Source organism: Pleurodeles waltl, chromosome 7 (assembly GCF_031143425.1).
Source record: "Pleurodeles waltl isolate 20211129_DDA chromosome 7, aPleWal1.hap1.20221129, whole genome shotgun sequence".
NCBI classification, from domain to species: domain Eukaryota; kingdom Metazoa; phylum Chordata; class Amphibia; order Caudata; family Salamandridae; genus Pleurodeles; species Pleurodeles waltl.
Genome location: NC_090446.1, coordinates 1191106544 through 1191124459, shown reverse-complemented (window position 1 = coordinate 1191124459; position 17916 = coordinate 1191106544). Strand labels below are relative to the sequence as shown.

At 42.8% G+C, this 17916-nt stretch overlaps 1 protein-coding gene across 4 annotated transcripts in view; it reads left to right on the top strand.

Annotated features, from left to right (window-relative positions):
• Positions 1–17916, top strand: part of MYH10 (myosin heavy chain 10) — a 955741-nt gene that overhangs the window by 219656 nt on the left and 718169 nt on the right. For all 4 annotated transcript variants that reach the window (XM_069200300.1, XM_069200299.1, XM_069200302.1 and 1 more), the window contains exon 8: positions 4454–4546. In XM_069200300.1, coding sequence (XP_069056401.1) covers positions 4454–4546 — 93 coding nt within the window. The remainder of the gene's footprint in view (positions 1–4453; positions 4547–17916) is intronic.

The window sequence follows — 17916 nt, the reverse complement described above, 5'->3', positions numbered from 1 at the left end:
CTCCCTTAATCTGCGCAAGCTTTTTTTTTGTTCTGACTAGAGCTTGTTTCTTTACCAGCAGACTCCCTGGTGTACTTGTCCTCTGTTTCAGGACAGCACCCTCCCCCTCCTTAGTGTGGATTCTTCCTTTGTGTTACTTGCTCCCCTGCTGTGAGAGTTGTTGCTTGCCCCTCCTGCTGTCCCTGTTGTTGCTTGTCCCCTCTTGTTGTCCCTGTTGTTGTTTGTCGCCTTCGTCTGACCCTGTTGTTGCTTGTCCTCTCCTGCTGCCCACGTTGTTTCTTGCCTCCTCACACTGTCTATTGTTGCTTGACCCCTCCAGCTGTATGTTACTCCCCCTCCTGCTACACTCCCACCCCACTTGCTGTCTTTATTGTTGCTCTCTCTCGCACTCCATCCTCTGTGTTGTTGGTCTCCCTTAAAGCACCCCCTCCCTCCATTGTGCCCCCTCACCTCCACCCCGTTATGATTCAGACAAATGAGAGTTGCAGCACATTTGATCTGAGAAATAGTGGTGACTGAGTTTTTGTAAGCAAATGTCTCAGATCGTTTACAGAGCAGCAAATTGAAAAATGCAGCAACATTTTACAAAACATTTCTGCCTTGATATCGATGCTAGGTCTTGGATGCAGATGACCAGGATGTGTAAGTGTGTTCTTTTGTTGAAGTCTCACAAGGCGCACGTGCCACTGCTTTGTACTTTCATTTAAAGCAGGTAAACCTATGAACGATTTAATTGTGGAGCTGAAACGTCCCTTATAACTGCAGTTAAAATAGTGGTTGGTGCTGCAGGATTCCGACATAGCATTTGCTGGGAGCAGGCTCTAATAGATGGGTTTTACTTTACTGTTTTAAGACTGATAGATGTTTAGGCACAGACTGTTTCCCATCCTGATGACGAATGTTTATTTTAGTCTATGAAAAAGACCACGCATGAGAAACACTGTTACCGGTAGGTAGCTTTTTGTCAGTTGTACATCTCCAACTGTTCGATTCTTTTCATCTTTTTGACTACAAAAAGCGAAGGCTTTTAATGGAAAAGAGTTTCTGTTGAATAACGGATCTACCCAAGAAAAGTAGGAGGCAGGGTTTAGACTAATACATTTTAGACAAAATGTACCCTACTCAGGAATTGAGATACAAAAATGCGATCCATATTATTAATAATAAGGTTACTTGATTAGCCTTTAGACTCTTATGGAGTCTCTTGGTGCTTTAGGGACAATTCTTTGGGCCTGATTTAGATACTGACAGAAGACAAGTTACTCCGTCACAACATTGATGGATATCCCGTCCACCAATATCTAAATCCCATTATATCCTATGGGATTTAGATATTGGTGGATGGCATATCCGTCCCCGTTGTGACAGAGTATCTCGTTATCCAATATCTAAATCAGGCACTTTATATTCACTTGAAAATACTGCTTCTGCAACAGAAGAAAGTTATGATGAATTGAAAAGCCCTTCAAAACTAGGCTCAGGAAGACAGTTTTCCAGAGATGTAATTCAGTCTTTTCTAAAGTCAATCCGCGGACTGAGCATGGAAACATCACAGAAAATACAGACCACACCATCAATGGCAAACCCCAGGAAGGACTGTAGGAGTTATTAGGCACTTCTTAATGTAGTTAATGTGTTGTGATTCCAACTAGCTTCATATTAACACCATGGGACCGCATAATCTACTATTGCATGTTCATGAATGCATCCTTAAGTTCATTGCACACAAAAGATAAAATTGATTTTAAAGGCCCGTCCTCTGTTTTTCAGTGAGATATAAAAATGTAAATAATTTTTTAGAGGGTAAGTATGATTTATATACCAGATTATATACAGGATAGCCCGGTGAGCCTTTTCATGTTTAGCGTAGTCCATCAGGCAGAAAATGGGCAACGATTTGGTCTATGGTTAATTACTGAAACATGAAGAAATTATGTGAGGGATTTTGTCCATTCTTTCTACACTGAGTCAGTCGATGGATCCGAGTAATTTTACAGACTACATTGATTTCCACCAACTGAATTTCTGCGGTTGTTCAAATTCCTAGACTTCACCATGCTACAAGCTGAACGCTGTGCTTGTGTAGATCTTGATCTAGTCTGTATTAATTTTTGCCATTCGGGTTAAATAGTTAATGTAAGTTTCCTAAATCGGACAATAGTTATATTTAATATCAAAATCAAATTGATTTTTGTTTTCTTAATTGCAGATGTTTGTGATATTATGTTTTCTTTCACGGTCTGCTTATAATTGGTATTTAATCATTTAAATTCCTATTCCAACATCCCCATGTGCTGGACTGGACCAAGGAACTTTGAATGCTTCAAACTAGGCATGACACAATGCTGTAGGAAACTTGAAGCGTAGTCCCTGAAGTGACACTTTGCCTTTTTTGTTCTGAATACCACACATACTTTGTTTCAGAGCTGCCCAAATTGTTCCTAGCATTTTTCAGCATTTGACTTCCTTATTTTTCCCAATGCTTCTACTGAAAACTTGTGGGTCCAAACCCTGCTGCATTCTCAGGTACCCTATTCCTTTTTGGAGTCCTGTTGGTGAAGTGTGGTACCTGAGGCCCGATGATGCTTGTTTTATTTGACAAATGCATCTAGAAGTGATGAGTAAGTAAAAGGAATACTGAAACTTAATTGATGCTATACTGCAAGAAAAAATGGCTCAGTCTTTGTTCATTTGGAGCGTCCAACTTGGTGACCACTGCGGTCATAAGCTATCGAAGTGGAGTAGTGATGCTACGAAAAATACCTCAAAGATCCTCTGTACAGTGCTGGTTATTCGTTAGCAGAATGTCTTTCCTTGGCATGTTCATAACCACCTCAGTCAGTAGTCTCATCTTAGCAGCGAGTGCCCTACACCTAAACATATGCATCCATTGCCACCAGGCTGCTTGGTTGAGAGGCAGCCTTTGTTTTGGCAGTTTGAAGACATGCATGTGGTGTTACTTTCCAGCAGGTTTTTCCCAAAATCCGGTTTTATCGAATATGCAGAAAACATTTCTGAGTTGATTTTAGGACAAGGACATGGGCCCTTTGTGTTGCTCTGTTCCAGAGGTTCAGTGGTTTATAGTCTCTCTCGACAGAAGACTGAATATTCTAAGGTATACCTAACAGTATCCGTTTTTAAGGCGATCAGAATAGTAAAAATTAGTGTTCCATATTTTATCAAGGACAAGGTATTTTAAATGCCTAGGTCCCTAGAGTGCAGTCACCTTATACCCTGGGATGGATAACAGTGAACCACTCTCTTTCAGTATTGAGGTACTCTGCAGTTTTCCTTTACTCTTCCTATCTCTGTTGATTAAATTGCAAGCTCATCCATCCCACTTGCAACCTGTGGGTTTCACTGGAGGTAAAATCTAAGACTGCCCAGAAAAAAAAAAAAATGTATAGTGCATAGTGACACAACTTTCCCAAGGCAACTGAGGATTTTCTTCAAAACAAAGCACAACGTGTAGGTTGGCAAGATAATTCTCCATAAGCCTATTCTCAGAGTTAGTAATTCAAGGATTTTGTCCAGGATTGTGCTCTGGTTATTGACTGCTGATCACGTGTTGATCAAGCCTGTACTGAGGCCTGTTTAACTAATTGGAGTAGTGGCCTTAGGCTGTTCCCACACATCAGCATTGGTTTGAGCTTGATTTTCCTTGTATGTATGTTGAGGTTGGTGATAACCTATGTTTCCTCCCATCAGACTTTTGCCTTTGTAACATTTAGATTTGTAAAGTTTCTGGTGAGGTCTTTGACGCATTCTGCATGAAGCGGAGTCTGAATTTGGCAGAATGTTTTGTGTGTTACTCGACTAGCATCACAAATCGTCCAGTCAATTTCGGTCCCTGCTTACTCCTAATTGTCTGTGTTAACCATGTGTTGGTGAGAATGCTTTGTGCCCACGTTGAGTCTGTTTACTTTGGCTCACCACCACAACAAGACTGGTTACCGCTAAGCCACCAAGCAGCTGATTCTCCGATGGGGTCATTGGAGTCCAAGACGTCAACAGCAGTGGGAGGAGCAGCCTGTGCAGGTGACTCAACCTGCTACCTCTGCATTGGCTGTCCCTGCATGCAAGACCGTTGCTGCCACCAAATAAATACTATTTATTAATGATTAAACTGACCCTTTAATGCAAATTCTTTAGCTGACTCTATTTTACTGATAGCAGTTAGACTGCTCCTGCCTTCATTTTCTTGCCCCTCTCATTTATCTCTTCACTTCTCCTCCGTTTTCCCCTTATTACTATGGAGTTCTAAGATGTGGAAAAACTTTGAGAATGCTCAACTTATTTCCAAAACATAACGATAACTATTAAAAAATCATCTTGAAGGGACAAAGACTGTTATTTTTGTGGTAGCTTTTCTTTGCTATGTTAAAGAACTATACTGAACACCAAGATCTTTATTAGGACTATATTTGTTTTTTTTCTTATTCCTGGTATGTAGGGAGAACTTGAACGCCAGCTGCTACAAGCAAACCCCATCTTAGAATCGTTTGGAAATGCCAAGACTGTGAAAAATGACAATTCTTCACGTTTTGTAAGTGTGACGTTTATAATCTTTATTAAATATGTCACTTTGCTGTTCGTAAAATGGTAAACAAGTACAAAATAGTCAAGGGAAGTGGTAGGGTGGCCCATTGCCCCAGGATACATGATCTGGTGGGCAGAAGCAAAAGGTGAAAAACACCTCTGGATGCCAGTGGATGTAGATAATGGAAGCCCCCTGTAAAAATGTGTGTGTGTGTGTATATATATATATATATATGTGTGTATTTCTATAATTGTTTTTTTGCAAAACATGAGGGAGGTGCAACAGCTAAAACATACAGCACAATTGTAAGCCAAATGACCTTTGGGCGCATGGGTAGCTTCTTTGACCCCACCAGTCCAGCAGTTCTACAGAGAGTAGGACAAAGTCTGCATGTGTACCTTTGGCTGTCATACTCGTCGTGCCCTTAAACGGTGACCTTCACGATCTCTTCCAAGGACAAAGCAATGGGAAGTGATTAGCATCCTGAGACGAATCCCTTTCTAGTCTACACTTTAAAAATCACGTACATATACAAATCATATTAGTAGGTGTGGCACAGAAGAATTGGAATAAAGCTTTTCACATGTGTTTCGAAGAAAGGACGTGCATGATAATTCTTTGTTGTTAGCATACTGTGATATAACAGGATTAATTTGTTTCGTATTCAGGACTCTTCTGGTTTCTGATGAACCGGGAATTGTATCGAACCTAGACATGTAGTTATTTCTTTGAGTGCACCTGTTAGTGTTGGATTCTCCTTTTGGCATGCTTGTACGTTAATACGTTGCAAACCATTCCACAGTGATATTATACGATTCTCATCTTTGCTTTACACCTTGATTCTGAGATGTTGATTGTTGCCAGTTCAAATGGTTCTTCTCTACTGCACGTTAGTCAGTTAAATAGAATCCCTTTGGTTAATGTGAAGGACTGGAGTTTACACATCAGAGCATTGAATACCAGAAATGTTCTGCAAAATGTATCCGTATGCACCTCACAGGATGTACCTAAAATGAACATGGGATCTTTTGTTTGTTGTTAATATTTTTTCTGTTGCTCTCTGAAATGTTCAACCATAGCAGCCTTAAGATAAGCTGCAGTAGGTTTGTAGATTTTAATTATTTTTATTAATGGTCAAACAAAATCCAACCATACCGTCGTAATAGTACAGTAATAACAGCATCAAGGCAAAGGAGAAAAAAAAACAAAACACAAGATTCGAGCGGGCTAGATATTCAAAAATGTTTAAAAAAGGGCTGACAGAGCTAGCCCCAAATCCGAGCAAATCTAGCGTCTGGGCGTGCCCCTCTTGACCTAACCAAGACAAATTCCAACTAAAAAATCTGCTTCATATTGGTCAACATTCTTCCACTGTGGGAGGTAGTGCTGAGAGCCAAGCTCCAGAAACACACAGCCTCCCAGTTACAATACCTATTTGCAAAAAAGTTATTGTACCCCAGGGCGGCTCCTAGGCCGTATCTCTAAATGGCTGCTTTCTCTGACAGCTGTAACTTGCAACCGATAAGGCTCCCAAGAAGACGACTCATGCCTTCCCAGAACTCCCCTAATTAGGGGCAAGATACCAACATGTGCAAGATATTAGCCGCTACAAGCCCACATTTTGGGCATTTGATCTTATCCAGACTTCTGTTCCCAGACCAGCATATAATCTTATCAGTAGTGTGGCACAGTAGGCCGTTTTAAACTGGTGTACCCTCAGTTTAGCAGAATGTACTGAACATTTTAAAGTTTCTAAAGAAGGTTATCTCCTGACCAAGCAACTTGCTCCACTTATCAGCAAGTAGTGAGCTATCATCGGTACACATTCGACTAAAGCATTGGTAGACAGGGCTAATTAGCGACTTCCTTGGAGCAAAACGGAGACCCACAACAAGCTTTGAATCTGAATGCAAGGTCGCAGGTCTGCAGGTACTAAAAGAAGTATTTATAAGGGAGTTCAAAGATGGTTTGTAAGCATTCAAACGACTGAAAACCATTAGGATCGTAAAGCTGGCCAAGCCAGGTAATACCATGATTAGCCCCTCCTATTCAGATTCGATTTGAAAAGTCCCTGGTACCATAGGAGTGTCCCGCAGGGACATGTCTGAGTTTACAGGTATTAAAGACTTTTTAAAGGAAATCTCACACCAGATATTAATTATATATTTTAAGATTTAATTATAACCCTTTTAAAATAGTATGGATAATCGGTGGCCTCGATCGATGTATGGGTATGGGCTGACAAAATGCATGAATAGGGAGAAAAAAAAAAGTGATATGCTTGAGTCTAGCATATTGTACAATCTTTTAGAAATAAACTATTTTCTGAATAGCTCCAACCATTAAAAATTATATTTATATTTATGGATATTTCCTGTTTGTAAATTAAATAACATATATCCAAATTTGTGCATTTGTTTGATATATAATTGTTTCTCTGTTTTTGTGTATTGTTTTGACGTTCAAATCCTAGCCATTGCTAAGGCTGTGGTCCCCCATAGTAGTGATTTAGTGGGGTTCCCAGAAGTGAAAGTATTAAGAACCAGTGTCCTAGAGTATCTTATAAAAGTAGTAGCTATACTCAAGGTGCCAACATTTTAACTTAATCCAATACTTCAGATTCTGCTTCATGCATTTGATACAATACTCTAGTTGAGCCCTTGCGGTGGGGTACACAGGCTGGGGAAGACACTTCAACTAGTGACGAGATAGGAGATAAGTAACCTGAAGATTGACAGTGGTCTCCCAGAAAATTTTACATGCTCCAGACAAACTGCTCATGTGAGCCACATGTTCCTCAGTCAAAGTGAGGAATCAATGTTTGGCATATGTGTAGTTAAAGCACAACTCCAGCCGATGTGAACCACTAGACGATAACGAAAGCTTCATTGAGAAGTTCTACACATCGTTGGCCAAGAACCCGCTGGCAGGGCCGTAAAGAGAGGTACTGCACTACTACACAACATAAAGCTATACAATATACGGAATGATAATGCTGAAGGCGGATACAACAAGGTTTTGAAAGTGCAGCGAATGTGACAGCAAATTGCAAGATAATGCTGCAATCACAAGCACCGAGAGGCACAGATCAACCAGGTTTCAAACACTATAGGATGCCTGAAAACAAAGCAGTTCAGATAAAAGAAACAATGATCTGCTTACCAGAATGGATTAAAGAGAGTCATCTTACCGCAGTACTGGAAAAGTGGCCCAAGGAGAAGTGCCCACCTGAAGTGGCACGCCACCAAAGCTACTGAGTGGGGCTCAGAACAACTCCACAGATCTTCAAAGACTGGAAGGTCAAGAGCAGTGATCAGAATAGTGAAGGGCTCCCATGGAGATCAAGAGAGAAGTCACAGTTCCACAGACTGTACAAGATAACCCTGATGGCCAGCACATCACAGGGTCTAGGAGATGGCATGGAGGAAGCAGATCAAAGTGGACAGCAGACAGTACCAAAGAGAACTCCATTCTTAGTGTCAGCCAATTCCGTAAACAGTTATAATGCTGCCGCCTTTCTAAAACCACAACCACCATTCGATACCACCAAAAAGCAGAATATTGGTGACAAATAGACTGCTTGGATAGAGGCATTTGATGATTTCATTGGTGCACTAGAGGAAACAGAAAACACAATTATCAAATACCTTAATAATGTTGTGATGAGTGTGTAAAAGCAGTCATAAAGAAAGTGCCGCAAGCTGACGAAGTTACATACCATCAAATTGCAGAAGCCTTGAATGTCGAATTCAGTGCAGTGCCAAATGTAGATTACGAAAGGTACATTTTCTGTCAAGAACAACAGCGTTGGTGAAACCATAGACAAATTTGTTGAGAGACTGGATACTGGGCTATCCAGAGCCCTGCCCATATTGAGTTTCCTGAAGCGGTGTACATCATGAGCTCGTCGTATCCCCAAATATATATTGTTATCCACCATGCAGGGTATATCAGTATGGGGGAGGGTGGCCAGGGACCCCCCCAGATAGCCCTCCCATAGGGAATAGCTTGGACTTGGGCCTATCAATCTTAAGCCCGGAAAATTCGCCAACTTCTGCCTGAAGAGCCAGTAATATTGTGACTGAATAATATAGGTGTCTCAGATAGATTAAGGCATCACCCACATAGAGTAAGACCACGATCCAAATGCCCCAGCCCCCAAGGGCCCCACACAGTCGGCAAGCCAAAGGCTCCATAGCTAAAACAAACAGCAAGGATGACAAAGAGCACCCCCGGCTGAGTGCCTTGATGCAGCGAGAAATGCGCAGACACCACCCCACCAAACCGAACCCTGGCCGTGGGGTGGGTATATAGCAACTGCACCCAGCGTATAAAAGTCTCCTGTCCACCTGCTCTGTTGAGGGCTGCCCATAAATATTCCCAGGACAGGGAGTCAAAGGTCTGTTCGATGTCTATCTAGGCTGAACAATAAGGGACCCTTGTGTCAGCAAGAGCGTGCCATATCATCACATGCCTCCGTAGGTTACAAGTAGTATTCCTGTAGGGAATACATCCACACTGACCCTCATGGATGAGGCAAGATACGTGGGGTAGGAGCCTCTCCGCCAGGATTTTAGTCAATATCTTGACATTGAGATTTAACATGGAAAGGTGGGGGTATAATGTTAGCTCCTCAAGGTTCCTTTTGGGCTTAAAAAGCATGACCACATCCGCCTCCTGCATAGCGTCGGGAAGTATACCCCTTTTAAATGGCTCCGAGCAGACCGCCTGAAGTTTGTCAGCCAGGGCGTCTGAGCTGCGTAGATAATATTCTGCAAGCAGGCCATCACTGCCTGGGACCTTAGCAGTCTTAAGCGACCGCATTGCTGACAAAGTCTCCTCCATTGAGAGAGGAGCCCTCAATTCGTTCCCCACGCCTCTAGGCAGGGATGGGAGCTCCAATCCCTCCAGATATTGCAGGCTCATGGATGGAGCAGCCGTTTGTGGGCAAGCATAAAGCGCTGCCAGATGGGCCGCAAAGGCATCAGTAATGCTATGTAGTGTATGGACACGATTCCGAGTCATTTCGTACCCCCCCCACCAGCGGAGGGTCTCACAGCGGAGGAAATGAGCTAATAACCTGCTCACCTTGTCTCCCTCCACGTAGAGCTGCTGCAGATACCTGGTTAGCATGAATTTTTCTAAGCAGTCCCACGTTTCCAGTAATTTCCACTTGCAAGCGGTCCATTCCCTCAGGGTCTATGGCTGCTCTATTACAGAGCACTCCAAGGCACTCAATTGACTTTCCAGTGTATCAAGGGATTTGGACAATTGCCGTTTCACCCCAGAGGTCACTATTAAACACTGCCCCCATAGCACCACTTTGAGCGTCCCATTCAATACCCTTCGGCAACGCACTACCCCGATTCTCCCTGAAATAATGATCCACAGTACTCTGCACCATATCCACAAACCCAGAGCCAGCGAGGGCCTCTGGTCGCATGCAACACAAGTGAATCCCAGGGAGCTCCATAGTGAATTGAAACTTCACCAACAGTGGAGAGTGGTCAGAAATATATCACACCAAATAGGCTGCGTCCTCCACACATTGTAGCAAGGAGCGGATGGTTGAACAATAGTCCAGGCGGCTGTGTATGTGCCTGCCGCTGGGGCATGGCAAGAGTTCGCCATAGTCTGGTGATTGTGCACTCTCCACACATCCTGGAGTCCCAGAGTAGACATGAGTTCCCGAAGAGCACCAGTCATAGCAGGCTTAGTGCATGCTCATGGAAGAAACAGATCCAGGCCTCAGCTAACTTGCAAGTCAGGTCTCCCATGGTCACAATCTCACTGTCGATATACTCCCCCAATGCATCCATTACTATGGTAAAAAAATTGACTCATCAATTTTGAGGGCGTACACATTCACCAGGCAGACTTCCCTTGCATCCAGCATACCCATAACAATCACATATCTCCCGCTAGGATCAATTAGAGTCGCCTGAGCTGTGAAGGGGACCCCAGGGGCGACCCAGATTAACAGCCCCCCGGCATAACTGGAGTAGGACGTGGCAAACAGCTGATACCACCATCTATAATGCAGAGAGGTCACGAAGTCCCCCCAAGTATGGGTCTCCTGAAAAAAAGCAACTGGGACACCATATTGCTGCACGAAGGAGTACACCCTTCGCCTTTTCTCTTGCCACCCCAACCCACATACATTCCATGTCAGTGTTTTCCAGTCCCCCACCACTGCTCCAGAGAAAACTGACCTCCAATGACTCTCTTTCCAAGATTAGTTACTTACCAACATGCATCCCAGTCACACCACGCAACAAGCGAGAAGACTGGAATCATATGCGTCCAATACCTATACAGCATCAGAAGCAGTAACCGGTAACAAATGCAATAACTTTTTCCCTCTCCCACGGGCAGAGAGACTAAACAACTGAGGCCCCAGCAGGTGTGCACAACTTCTAAGTCTGTCTGCTCCAAATCCCCACCCCCGGGACAAACAAATTGCAATATCCAAAGACTGTCCCCTGTGTGAGCCTTGCATCCCACAATGTGGCGAGGCTAAAGCTACTCAAGCCCTCTACAATGAGATTGCAACCAACATGGAGTCCCTGCAGGCCAGGCAACTCAACCTCCCCCATCACCATAATGTGTGACATCCCTCATTATAGTAAATTTGAGTACCCGCCCCGTCATTTGCTAAATGATATCAGTCAGAGCTGAAGAAGTGTGGTCCCCAAGCCTGCCACAATTCACAGTTAGTGTAAATCAAATCACTTCAATACAGACCCACCTCCCCATTTCTATATTGCCCCAGCACAGAAGGATGCCATAAAAGAGTACGTCCCTCCGTGATCCCTTGAGGCAGTTGTTAATGCGAGCTGTTGCTGCAATAGTCCATGCTGTCTCTGGACCTGAAAGGATTCAGCAGTGTCCGGTACGCAGTTGGAATCAGCCAGGATGTCATCAGGGTACGGTTTCTAAATCTGACCTATGCTCTGATGACTTTTGAGAGTGGATTCTGGGTAGTTCCTTCAGTATGCTAAGATTTGGGTGACAGTCAGGGCAATTTGGCCCTCCTTTCCATAGGGGCCCACTGCGTCCTAGATGCTGCTGGCCTTGTTGACCCTAGAGGGGGGATGCCAGTTGGCGTCAACTCTACAGTGCCTTGAAGGACGATTAGCCCCTTAAGGAACTCCCAGTACAAACTAAATGGCAGGCAATACTAGACCAACCGCTGTCGCCTAAAGATTAGGTTGCCATCCATGAAGAGGTTTGGATGATCTCATCCAATGCCCACTTTAAGCTGGCACATTAAATGTCATACACCAGCTGTAATTATCCCCTAAAGTACTGCATATCGTATATCCCTCAAGGCCCTCCGCTTGTCAACGATTGACCAAATTGATGCAGGCTTTGTGTACTAGATGTGGCACTGCCCTGAGTCGGTGGCTTACTGTACGGGATACTGTCTGCACTTCAGGGCGCCACTGGGAGACTCCTGCCAAGAGATAGGTCTTGGTTTGTTGGGGAGGATCCCGATTAGCAAGAAGCAAAAAATATGTAGGAAGTTCCAATTGTTGGGGCTCACTTTATCCAAGGGACGTCTGGCTACACAGTAGTTGTCCCCCATGACCCCTTTGTACTGGAGTGGAGAAGAGACACGATTGAATGGGGAATGCTGAGGAGTGCCATATGCGTAGAACGTGCAGAGACACGAAAGTGGGAGCCAACGTACAGACCTGAGCAGCTATGCTGGCTGAGTTGCTTGACCCGCGATCCACAGATCGGATACATGCGGTGGATTTAATTGGTGTGAGGCCTGCAGGAAGTACGAGGGATGCCATTAATGTAATGTCGGGAATGAGTGGCCCTACCACTGTCAGCGCTGCTCGTCAGTATTCACTCCTGATTTGTATGCACCGTGAATACTGATGTGATGTGAGGGGGAGGGAGGAGCGTGGGAGGATTTATTCTGGTCTCCACTTCTCAGATTTATATGAATCAAATGCCTTCTGGGTACTGCCACACGTAATGTCCCAGAATACTGCCATGCTACTGTTATATTGTAAAATACCAATAAAAACGTATACTTTCAAATTTAAAAAAAAAGTTTGTCGTTAACTTTTGAATGCTGAGAAATGTGAATTCCATAAGACAAAGCTAATGTCCTTTGGCCATATCTTTTCTGATGGGGATGTGACACCCGATCCTGCTAAAGTGCAAGCGTTGTCAACTGCCAGTCCCGTACATCATGTCTCCATGTTTTGTTCATTCCTTGGCATGGCCAGTTAGTGCTCCAGATGCAAACAGGACGTTGCCACCATCAGTGCTCCATTGAGAGAGTGACAAAAAAGAATGTTTCACTTCATTGGTTACATGAATGCGAGCAAAGCTTTAAGAGAATAAAACAAACTATTGAGAATGCTGTTGAAATGTCATATTTTAATTCAGAGCTTAATACAGACGTTATTGATGCTAGCCCAGTCGGGTTGGGTCCAATCCTTGCACAGTGGACATCCAAATCTTCGAAGACATATAATGGCATATGCAAGCAAAAGTTTGTCCCAGGGACAACCTGAGAAAGAAAGTTAAGCAGTGGTGTGGGCTTGTGAACATTTCCAGGTATTCTTTATTGGAAAGCCTTTTATGCTTGTGTCAGATCATCAAGCATTGTTGACCATCTTTGGCACCCCAAAGACCTAGATGCCACCATACATTGAATGTTGGGGTCTACGATTACAAGAATACAACCACACAATCATGCACAATCCAGAGACAATTCAAAACCCTGCCGACTACTTCTCCAGAGTGCCAATACAGTGTCATGGTGCCCATTTCAAGATGGCTGAAGCCTACACAAGTTTCATTGTAACATCAAACACACCAGCTGCCATTTAGTTGAAGCAAATTGTCACTGCCACAAGTCAAGATAATGACATGTTAACACTGAAGGATATTAGTACACGTCAATCTTGGGACAGCATACTTGACCTCTTGCCAGTGACGGTGAACACAAGAAGTTCAAAAATGCCACAGATGAACTGTCCGTGACTCTAGAAAGCATTATCCTGAGGGGTTCAAGAATTGTTATTCCGGAGAGTCTGCAACAGCAGATAATTGAAGTGGTCCATGAAGGACATAGTGGAATCGTTGCCACAAAACAAGCTCCCCGAAAGAGTCTGGTTTCCTCATCTCTATAAGAGAGTTGAAGGCCTGTTATCCATGCAACTGCTGTCATCGAAAACCACTCAACACACCTTAAGCATGTCAGAATTTCCAAAGCATGTATGGGAAAGAATTTCAGTTGATTTTTCAGTCCTCTTGACAGTAGACATCACCTGATGGTGATTGTTGATGAATACTCCCATTTTCCATTGATAGACGATCTGTCATCTATCACTCAAGGGAGAGTCATCGAGAGATTAGACGTCTGCTTTGCCACATGGGTTGTTCCTGTGATCCTAAAATCTGATAATGGCCCACTTTTCAACAGTCGAGAATTCAAAGATTTTCTCAGTCATCTTAATGTGTAGCATCAGAAGAGCACACCGCTTTGACTACAGGCCAGTGTCCTTGTCGAACATTTCATGAGGATATTGCAGAAAGCTGTTCAGTGTGCTGTATTGAAAAAGCTGGACCTCTTGAATTCTATCCTGTGAGCTTACAGTTTAATGTTTGGGAAAGCCCTGATGACCAAGTGACCTCAGTAGACTAACAAAAGATGAGGAAGAAACCAGAACCAAAGTCTTGGATCTTAAGGAAATTGAAGGCCTATGCAGACAAGCAACGACTTGCAAAATACATTGTTTTCACTAGAGGAGATCGAGTGCTTGTCCGTCAATCGAGAAAATGTAAGTCAGATCTCCCTTCGATGCTGAGACATTCCATGCCGTAACCAGCAAAGGAGACATGGAGACTGCCCAGTGTCCTGGGAAGTCCGTTACGCAGGATTTCTTGCATTCCTGACATCTAGCTCCTCACTCGACAGATACTGATGTCAACGTAGACACTGGTTCTGCAAGAACAATTGAAAAACCCCTGACTGCTGTTGATCCTGCATTACCAGTGCAGATCGTGGACACGTCTATTGCCAGTTCCCAGTTTCCGAAGACCCGATCGGGACGAATAATCAGAGTACCACAAAGACTCATCGATGAACTATGATTGTGTATATGTTTGTAAACATTTTTTAATTTTTTTTATTTAACGGGGAATGTAGTTTTGTGTGAGTTATTAATGACTGAACCCTTTTAACTCCTGATGAACTCCGTAGAACTGCGGTCTAAGTGTTGGAGTGTGGTGAAATTAATGCAAGTTTAGAATATTAAGTTTGCGGTTACGTGCAGACGAATAAAGACATGTAATACACAGCTCCATGTGTGGCGTAGTCATTGTCAGGCATCCAGGCTGGGGAGGAGGCTACCCAGCCCCCCTCCCCGTAACAGACAAAACACTATCTGAGACCTGTTGTACCAGGTAGAACATTCTGGATGTGGCTTCTAAATTCAAACAAAATTAACAGGATAGTCTATAAAACTAGTATCCATGCTGCCTGGATATGCAGACGCAATACGTCATAAGTGCTGTTCAAAGTTGTATTCAGAGGCAGTATTAGTGATGTGTACACTGTTTAGTTGTAACAAAATGTCTCCTTTCCGTTTGTTCTATTTACTCTTACTTTTTCCTCTCCTCGCAGCCTTGGCATGTTATCTTCTCATTTTGTTTGACTCACAGCAGAACCGGAAGCCTGTAAAGTGGCTGACCCTGCTGATTGCTGGCAGTTAATTCAAGACATCTTCATCTCGGCCACTGATTAAATTGCACATTTGATATCAATGAAACTGTCCTGAAGTGTAAATAATTTGCCTCCATCAGTCAGTCAGAAGGCAGCCCTACATATATTGGAGAGGCCCTAAAGGATCAAGTTTAAAATGTCAGCAAAAAAAAAAACAGCAAATCCACCAGCTATGAAAATACACCTCACCAGGCCTCCAGGCCTCGTCAGGGAACTCTAAAGCCGCTGCTGCTCTGGTGGAGCAGATACCTCAAATATTTTCAGTGAAAATTTCAATATAATAGCAATGGGATTGCAACTGTAGGACCCTCCCCTCCCCCATTTCTGGATGAGACTTTACATAGCTGTATGCAGTTTTATTGTTCTCACTTTCCGTGCTGGATAGGCTCAACTTTGCTGGCAAGCCTTTAGGTTTACAATGTGACCTATCCTGTCTGAATCTAAATATGGCACATTTGTGCAGTTCCTTAACATCCCCTTGACTGTTGGCGGGTTATCGGCAAAATTAAAACACGTAGTAGTCTTGCCTTTTCTGTAAATGCCTTTTATGAAGCCCACTACCATATTTTGATTCAGTGATTAGCTTCACATACTGAGTGTAGCACTGCAAGTTTTTGTGGGCATAAAAGGGCAGCAGGTGCTGCTCAGCTGCAGTAAATACTTGACCTGACTGTTGAATGAGCGATGTTTAAGAAGTTAAATCCATCTTAGTCTGAATAATCTCCTGACACGCTAAATTCTGGCCTCAGTCTATGTGCATTCCACGAACACCATCTAATGTCGTGAGAAATCTTTTTGTAAAGATATATTCTCTACTACTTATGACCCCAGATATCCTATAACTAAATCCTGATTTTGTTTGACATTTTATCAGACCTTACCATTTTTGCTTGTATCTCATAACACCACAGTAATCAATACATTTGTGCTTTTTTGCTAGACTGTTGTAGTTTGATTTATTTTGGCCTCTATTAACAAGCCGTATCACCACTGTAGTATATGAATGAAGCACCAAGATATGTTTTTGGCTAAGAAAATTTGAATCAATAACTTCTAAAATCAATACACACTGTGTCTTTTACTGTACGCATTCAACCACAGTAGTTTTTTGGTTCAGGCGTTACTCCTCTGCTATTAACATTTGATCTAATTCTAAATCCCTGCATAAAGTTCCTAAACTTGGGTTTCTTAAGTCGGAAGCAATATACTTTTCAGTTCTAGGATTCCAAATTTGGATTGTTATTAACTTATGGAAGGGACCTACACAACTGGCATTCTACAGTCTGCTAAATACCGGTTGGATTGATGCATAGATTCTGTCTCGGGAGATCCCACATTGTTTTGGAAATACTTTCATATAGATCGGTACCTTTATAACCAAGAACCTTTGTATAAAGGGTGGACGTTTTGTGGGATGTAAATCTTAGTACAGTTATGTAGACCATCCAGTATGGGAACTCAAAAGATGGTCAAGGGAAGCCTGCACTGCTGCTGCCTTTGCAGTACTTGTTCTGCGTACACCTCCTGCTGTCTCATGAGCTATACTTTCAGGTTGTGTTGGGGGAATTTCGAGTGCTGCTGTTCTTGTGCCGTCTGATAGTTAAGTTTTGTGAAGTACTTATCACTATGCGAAAGCTAACTTATGCAGCTTTGTTGCTACTAGTTAGGACTAACTTCTGTTTAAAGACATTTAGTAGAATCCAGGCCAAAACTATTTGGTATGATGCAGATAGATTAGTGTACAACAGCTGTACATTATAGATGAAGTGCTACCACTACATCACTAATGCACTGGTACTGCAGCACCAAATAAAACTGTACTGCTGCAGTTGCATGGCAAATTTGCACTCCTACATCTGGAATGATACAACTGCAGTAATCAATGTTACAGCGATAGTACTTAAATAATGAAGCAGAAAGTGCAACATTGCTTCATTGCCAATTACAGTGCTACAGCTAAGACACTCAGCACTGCAACACTTCAAAACTAACAAAGCATTTTTGTGCAGATGTAGCTGTATAATATTTACTTCCCACTATCAGAGTCTTTCTTTCCCTCTGCCTATATACACACTAGCCCACGACTTCAAAGTCTGATATAACCAAACCTATTGCACTACACAGTGCTTGTTCTAAATTCCAATCTGTGTTGGTCAGTTAGGAATTGTCCAGCACTCTGAAATGTGGATTGTACTTCTTTAACACAAGGAATATTTATCCTCAAAGCCAGAGGACCCTTGCACTGGTGGTTAATGTATTTGCCATAGGTACATAGTCACTTGTTACCTTTATAACAGTATTGGCAAAGCCGCTGGGTCTTGTTTTCTGTTTACTTATTATGGGAAACCTAATAGGTTATTTTGTTAGTTGATGTGTTTGGTAATAATTCCACAATGAAGCAACATACTGAGCTTCAGCAATATGAAAGCTCAGAGTAAGGTCCATTAGATGAAAAAATGCATTAGTAGAGTTTAGTTGTACTCTTTAACAATACAGTTTTAAAAAGGAGTCAGTGAATGAAGTTTGCATAATAAATGGTAAACTCAAACACAGTAAACAGCATACTATTGCTCAGTAGATATCAAAATACACACACTGGCTCCAAATTACAAGTTACACATTC